The sequence below is a fragment of the Pelodiscus sinensis genome, chromosome 14 (assembly GCF_052426305.1).
Source record: "Pelodiscus sinensis isolate ZL-2025 chromosome 14, ASM5242630v1, whole genome shotgun sequence".
Lineage (NCBI taxonomy): Eukaryota > Metazoa > Chordata > Testudines > Trionychidae > Pelodiscus > Pelodiscus sinensis.
Window position 1 is genome coordinate 11,082,488 of NC_143065.1, and position 7,769 is coordinate 11,090,256.

At 53.6% G+C, this 7,769-nt stretch overlaps 1 protein-coding gene across 2 annotated transcripts in view; it reads left to right on the forward strand.

The window, feature by feature from the left end:
• Positions 1-7,673, forward strand: part of ARID3B (AT-rich interaction domain 3B) — a 55,198-nt gene extending 47,525 nt beyond the window's left edge. For both annotated transcript variants that reach the window (XM_075897443.2, XM_075897444.2), the window contains exons 8-9: positions 495-599; positions 2,136-7,673. In XM_075897443.2, the coding sequence (XP_075753558.1) occupies positions 495-599; positions 2,136-2,290 (260 nt within the window). In that variant the 3' untranslated portion in view covers positions 2,291-7,673. The remainder of the gene's footprint in view (positions 1-494; positions 600-2,135) is intronic.
• Positions 7,674-7,769: the final 96 nt, after the last annotated feature.

A 7,769-nucleotide genomic window follows, 5' to 3' on the forward strand; every position in this document is an offset into this window, starting at 1 on the left:
GCGGCCCTGCCATTCAGCTCCTCTCCCCACCCTCCCCTGCTGGTGTTTCCTGCTTCGCCCTCTCAGCACCTCCACCTGCAGTGATTAGCTGTTTGGCAGCATGCAGGAGGTGCTGTGAGGGGAGGGGAGAGCAAGGGCAGGTGCATTCAGGGGAGGGGGTGGAGGAGTGGAGTGGGGACAGAGCATGGAGCAGAGCTGGGGTCAAGCAGCCTCAGGGAAATGAGGAAGCCAGCACCTTTGCGTCATGGCCTGCAGACAGGAACCATGTATTTTGCAACTTCAGAGTCCTTCCCCTTCCCCAATCAGGCCACCAGCTCAGGAGTGTGAGCAATGAAACTGCTGTGGGGGGGCGGGGGGCTAGGCTGAGTGTTCACTTCAAAGGGGGGACAAAAGTGGGACCCTCTAGGCGTTAGTCTGTCCCCGAGTGGTGCAGTGGCGACCTAGCAGGGAGAGGATGATCACAACCTAACTCCCAGCTGTCCTTTCCCCCACAGAAGAGAAACCAGACATGACGGCAACGGCAGCAGCACTGAATTTGTCACCCAGCGGCATTGGGAGCATTAACATGTCTGTGGAGATTAACGGCACAATCTATGCTGGTGAGGAAGCAATGGCTGCCCGGCAGGGTGCAGAACTCCAAGCTGAGGGTGCAGCGGGGAAAGCAGCTCTTATTTCAGGGGTGGGGACCTTTTCTGGGTCACTGACCCCCAAAAATATCAGTCGTGGGCCGCACACAATTGAGAAGCCAAAAAACCCCCCATAAGGCCCCTCACTGACGTGGCCCCTGACGGAGGAGGAGAACGACGCTCCCTGCATTCCACTCGCATGCCCAAGCCCAGGGGGCCCAGGCAGGGGTTGATGGGGCGGGTGGAGAGCTGGAGCGCCAGTGCGGGCTCCCCAATGCTGGGGGGGGGGTGCTCTGAGCCTTGGGGACTGGATCCAGGCGAGTTGGGGGCCGGATGTTCCCTGCCCCATCTTATTTGGAAGCAGGATACTCTTAATAGAAATACATTTGCCAACCGTGAAAACGAAACTTCCGTTACTTTGAGAGACCTTGGAGTCGACACAGTCGCTGCTTTTCCACAAGCCTGCACTGCACCACTCCGTCAAAGTGGCCCCGTCCTCTGCCATGAGCCTTTTAATAGCCAAGACCCTTCTCAGCACCGTGTCTTGGCACTGCCATCTGTGTGGTTGTATAAAGAGAGGGGCTGATCGCTGCGCCCAGGTTTCTGAGAGGATCTCTGGCAGAGGCTGCGTCTGCACTTCCATCCGGAGATGCGAGCTCCGCATGGGCACCCGAGCTAGCTGTGGTCTAGCAAGGTCAAACGAGCTGCAGTTAGGATGGCACTGAAGCCGTGATAGCCAAGTGCACACGTGGGCTTCGGGCAGGGGCTGCTAGCCCAGGCTGCAGCCCATGCTGCCGAGCTTTCACTATATCATTGTTTGAGAGAGCTAGATCCGAGCTATGCAACCTGCAAGCACCTCTCCCGATTGCAGTGTACTCCCCTTGTAGTGAGGCGGCGTTGAATGCAGAGCTTCTGTGCGAGCTGCATTTCCCTGTAGCAGAGAAGAAAGGACTGTCTGGCAAGAGATCCCTCCTCGCCTGGTGTGTGGTACCAGGGCTGCTTTTCATCCTTTGCTGCTATAGGAGATACCCCGCACCTGGGCGCAGGGAACTTTGGAAATAGCCTTCTCCTGTTGAGGAGCCGCTTTAACAAGCCGAGCTTTTCTTCCCCTCCCCCCAGCCGAGGCGTGTCCGTTCCATTTACATCCCCAGCCCTGCGCAGTTGGCTGGTGATCCCCATGGTGAGGGCAGAGGGCTGCGTTCCCAGCGGCGCTCTGCTCCAGCAGAGCAAAAGTGCATTGGAAACGGCTCTGAAGCTGCCAAGGGGTTTCACTCGATCGGCCTTTGTTTTGGGCAAGTTCTGCTCTATTCCTGCCGGTTCCATGCTGGCTGCAGCTTCCTGACCCTGCTCAACGGGGTTGGGCTAACTCTCCCTGGTAGAGTCCCTTGGCAGGTGGCCTCTCTTCTCCTGCCGCATACTTTGGTCTGGGCTAGCCAGGTGGCCTTCTCCGAGCACTGTGTTGGTCTGGTGTTCCAGTAACCTGGTTCCAAACCCCTCTCTGTCCTGCAGGAGTCCTGTTTGCCCAGAAGCCCGTCGTCCATCTCATTGCAGGATCCAGCACCCAAAGCACCTGCAGTAGCAGCAGCAGCTCCCACTGCTCTCCCAGCCCGACCTCGTCCAGGGGCACCCCCAGCGCCGAGCCTTCGACCAGCTGGTCTCTCTGACGGACGAGGGAGCGGGCTCTCTCTCTCATTGGCCTCCGGCAGCTCTGCCCTCTCCGTCCAAGGCAGAGAGCAAGCCAGGAAGGAGTCGCACAGATTACCTCATCTCAAGAAACCTGCTTTGGGGTTGGTCAGTGGCCAGATGATGAAACCTTCTGGCTGGCGAGTTGGCAAGGCCTGTCTGTCCAGCCTTTTTTGTTGTTTTTCCAGGTGTGACTGTTCCTGCGGGGGGCGGGGGGCGAGGGGAAAGGGATGTGCAGCATTTTTCAATCAGGGATTGTCTCTAGGGGCTGCGGGTGTGCAGAGGGGGGAGACATCATCATGGCAGGTGGAAGGAGCAGGGAGGTAGTCATTGGGGTGGGGGAAGGGTTCCTGTTCTCCAGTCAACAGCTGGGTGGAATTCCCTAGTGTAACACAGTGTATTGACAATCCTACACCCAGAGGGACTTCGGTCGCTTTGCCCCTTATGTTTGTTCCCTCTTGCAGTCACTGCAGGCTGACAGCAGGCATGTCTCATCTGCTCGCCCACTCAGTCTCCTGGGACTGGCTCCCGAGGGCCAAAGGGCAAGCGGGCACAATGCTGATTCACAGAAGACTTGCATGATTCTTCCTCCCCCTTTCTCCCCTTTGGCATCCACCTCCCTTGGGTCCTGGCAGCGCGCAGGGGACTCTCCCACCTCGGCGTCTGCTACATAGTGACAGAGACGGTCTCTTAGTCCAGCTACTCCTCTCCCGTGGCTAGTGCAAGCCTGGACCCACTGTGTGTTCCCAGGGCTAGTTTTAAATGCCCCAATTAATGGCCCTTGCACTGTTTCTGTTGGGGGAGCATTGGACTGGCTACGCAGCCTTTATCCCGAGGGTCCCCCTTCCTTTGCTTTTGCTTCATGTCCTCCCTTTGCTCCTGTGGCCCTCGACAGGACGGGCTTTGCAATGGAAATTTCCCACCACACTCCCTCTTCAGTGTGTTTCATTAGCCTCTCCCGCCTGTCCCCACACAGACTCATCCGGCTACAGGCCACTGTTGCCTAAAGGAGACAAGAGGTGATGCTTGCCCTCTGCCGAGCTCTGTGTGTGTGTGTCCATGTGACGCTCATGTCTCTCAGTTGGGCTCCTACCAGATACCTTACAGCACAGCCCCAATCACAGCCAGCATTCACAAGGCTCACCTGGGTCAAAGGGACAGGAGAGCCGGAGCTGGGACTGCTCCACATGGTGCATCCCAGTTGAATGAGGCCACGGGCCTTTGGTAGCAGAGAGGCTGAAGAAAATCTCCCCTATTGCCCAGTAAAGTCTCAATACAGGAAGCGACGGCTGTTTTAGGCCATCACTGCTTGTGTGTCAGCCAAGCTAGTCCCTTGGTGCCCTTCCATAGATCTAGCTCCTTGCCGCTGTTTTCCCCGCGCTGTCCTCTCCCCTCCTGCAGCACGTAAGACTGGTCCCTTCCTGCCCTGGCCATGTCTCTCTCAGCCTGTGGCTCCAAGTTCTCCTGCTCCCGCCCTGGTGATGTCTCCTCCATCGTGCAGGCCTGAGTCAGGTTCTATTGAGCAGATAAAATACCTCAGATATGAACTTGTTATTGTGTTACCTCTTCAGGAAGTATTGGCATATCTTAAAGCTTGTTTTTATATGTGTTTTGCTGACTTTGTTTTTAATTTTTATTTTTTATTGTAGCACCAAAGAGAACAAAGCTGAGTGAAGGAACAGGTGGCTTCCCTGTCCTTAGCATAGCCTGGAGGCAGTTCCAGCAGCATTGACCCAGGAGCTGGGCATGCAGGATGGGGCGATAGAGGAGGACAGATGCAGGTGGAAGAAGGAGTAAGAGGACAGATTTATTTCTCAGGCTGGCTTGAGTTTCAGGATTTCTCCTTAGTGTGGACAGTGGGGTGTCCCCAGTGAGGGACAAGTGGTCCCAATGTGTTACAGAACTCTGTGATCTAGTACTGGGCTTATCCTTAGCAAGATTGATTAGAGCAGCTTGAAGGCGTTAATTCTGTCTACACTACAGATTTAGCTAGACCTCTTGCAGCACAGCAGTTCCCGACAGGTTAAAGTACAGTGCACTCTTCTAGCGTGGGCAGGACCTAACACCTGAAGTGTGCCGCAGCTTTGGATTTGACTGGTCTGATTCTCCTGTTTGTGTGAGGAGCTCAAACCATTGTGTACTGCCCTATTGCAACCAAGCGGTGCATTGTGCAGTCCTGGAGGAATATGCAGATCTACTAGGGCTCCAAACGCAGCAGGTGCAGAATTCCCTCCAGGACTAATTGTGGGAGCTTTTCTTGGCTCAGACAGGACCTAGATGCTGGCCGGTGTTGGTTCTGCTTTCACCCGTTTTGGAAAGGCCTGCGTTACCAAACTCTGCCCCCATCCCCATGCTTCAGGGTTGTACAGTTCAGTAACATGAGTCTAACCCACATTGTCAGTCTCCCCACGGCAAGATCAGCTCTCTAGAAATTAGCTAGTTCTAGCATGGTCTGTGGCGTTCCCCACTGAAACTCTCAGGGTGCCCATGCCCCTTCAGATCTGTCCATGCCTGGGGCAGCGCCCACCATGGCTGGGAAAATTATTGCTCGCAGGGTCCCGGCACAGTGGTTGTTTAGAGACTGATCCCCCTCAGCAATCTGCTGGACACTTTTCAGGCATCGTTCGAAGGTTAGCAACAGCCACGCATCGCATGGTCACAGCTAGCCCAATTCTTTGCCCCGTGTCTGCAGAGTCTAAGGGCTTCTCTGCTCTCCACAGCAAAGCAGTCAGGGTTGGGGGATGACCTAACAGTGTTACCCCTCACTCGGCTCTTCCCCGTGCAGGTGGACAGAACCATCTTCTCCGGTTGGTATTCCAGCTCTCTGAGGCAAGGGACCTGGCTCTCCTCTCTCTTATGTGGGTGTAAATCAGGAGCTAAGTCAACTGAAGCCAGTTCTAGTTGTAAAACTAGTTTGAGATGAGAATCCAGCCGAAGGTCTACTGGACAGCTTAGTGATGTTGTTAGAACCCAGCACCAGAGGCAAGAGCAAGCTGTGCATGAAGAGGTCTAATGGACCATCCTGTGGGGTAACTTGCCTCAAGTCTGCTTGCCTGCACAGCTGAGCATTAAGTCATTGCACATTTCCTCCTTCTCGAGCCCACAAGTGTCTTGGACTCCTTCCCTTAGTCCTCAAGTGCTTTTACGTAAGGCCGAGGTTCTCTGTACTGAAATAAGGTGCCGCTCTGGGAGCTGGGGCCAGGCTGCTGGCGCAAGCTCCGAGCTGTGAACAAAACACCTTCTAAGTTCACACAAGCTCACAGTGGGGAGTGCACCTGAGCCTAAGTCAAAGCCCACTGGATCCAACAGGGAATTTGAGGAGCATTTTCCCGACTGATCGGGAGGCTACAAATCACCCCATTGCAACAATCACCGTGGGCGCCTCCTAATGGGAGAGTGTCCTAATTGGCTGGGGGGGGAGGTCTCCCCTCCTGCAATATTCAAAGAGAACAACAATGCTCCATCTTGCATCTGCTGTGTAACATTATAGCTGTCCCTTCGAACCAGCAGCAGCTCCTCTGTGGACACCGGCACATCCCCTTGATCCCAGAATGCTCTGCTGCTTTGTGATCTCATCCATTACCTCTCATGGAAGGAGCATGTACCATAGAGCAGGGGTAGGGCTGGAGACCTGTTAGAAGCCCAGGGACCGGATCTGATTTGCATACATAAATTTAACACACGTGCTGTGAGCACTTTCAGTGTGAAACTGAGTTGGCCCATCCCTCGTGCTCAGTCAGAGCTGGAATCGCCTCTGATGGCGAACAGAAATCGCTTAGTGGTTGAGTTCATCAGCCGGAAAGCCCTTTCTTCTCAGCCTGGCGCTCCAGCGAGAGGGGTGGTGTTTCAGGCCTCGGGAGGCCCAGCTGTAGGACACTCCCCTGCCCAGGTGTTATATTATACGGCTTAGCTGGTCTCAGTAGCAGACACTGTGACTTCTTTTTAACAGTCAAATGATTTAGAATGCGCCTGCCCTGAGGCAGTTTCTGCCTTGGGGCTTCCTCTCTCCTATTGCCTTCAGTGGAAGCTGTACGCACCCGCACACTTGTGGGGACAAGACTTCGGCCCCAGTGCATTATGAATCTTGCAGCCTTCCAGGGCATTTCATTGTCTCAAAGGCTTGAGATTTTGTACAGTCAGGGGATTTTTGTAGTTGTCCTGTTCCTTGTTTGGGGGTGGAGTTGGGGATTATTCCCCAAGAATAGGGCTGTGGGATTCCTGCTTTTCTGTATGCTTTCTTCTCTCGTCCTGGGGAGCAGAGGTTAAGAATGGGTGTTTTGCTTGCATATCACATGCTCCCGTTGTGTTTTCTTGCACAGAAAGCCACTCGAATCACTGAACTGATAAAACGCTTTGACACTACTAGAGTATTAATGTTTATAAGCTTTACACAGCTAGTCTGGAAATAGGCAGGGACTAACAGATTGGTTTTTATCAAATTCAGGGAAAGACTAAAGTTTGGATGTGAAACGGATACCTCAGTAAAATAAGCTGCAACAATAAACTTCTCTTTCATTAGCTGGCTACAAGGATCAGCCACTCAGACTGTGAAAACTAACCCTTTCCCTAGCCTGAGCTTGATACTAGCACTTGGCTTGATGCACATTTTCCTTAGATCCCGATATTCCTGCTGAGCTGCTAGGTTTTAGGGACAGGGGTATCGAAACCAGCAGCAGATACAGGGTGGAGGGCTGGGAGGGGAGCCGTGTCTCCTCCGCTCCAATCCATTGAACTCAGAATGTTGACGATTGTATGGCACTCAGGGGTTTTGATATTGCAGGGAGGACTGTTCCTGGCATGGCGTGTTCCATTTTGCAGTGTGTCCGACCACCGTGAAACGCCAAAACAACTTGGGTTTCTCAACTGGAGGCAAAGGCCCAGTGGACCAGCAGCAGCCTAGCGCTCTGCTTTCCGAACGAAGTGGGTGCAGACGTGCTGTCTGGCTTCCAAGCCAGGTTCGCACCGAGCACCGCCTCCTGTCCTCTTACATTCGATGCCGGAGCGTTCCGGTAACGCGCGAGGTTTGACAGGATGGAGTCCAGCTCCGAAACAAGCCTCTTACACTGCATGGGCGGAGCTGTTAGCAGTCAGCTCCTCGCAAATGTGAATGTGTCACACGGTCCTTGGGCTGCTGCGTATGATCTCCAAATGGATTCAGACCAGAAGACATTTTAACTGCATAGCAGCAGCCTTGCTACTAGTTTTGTTACCTATTTAAAAAAAAATGTGATAGCCTAGGCAGTGGATAAATACCTCAGACGTCTGCTTCCAACAAGTGTCTGTATATGTTGTTGTTGGGTTTTTCTATCTTACATGTTATCTGAATGTTTATATTCCAATAAACTTCTACCTCTTCATATGATGGCCCTGCCCGTGTGTTTTGCTCCATTGCCTAGGCTGGAAACAGACGTACCACCCCAGGGCTCTGGACTCGAGCTGGCTCTTTAAACACAAAGGGAA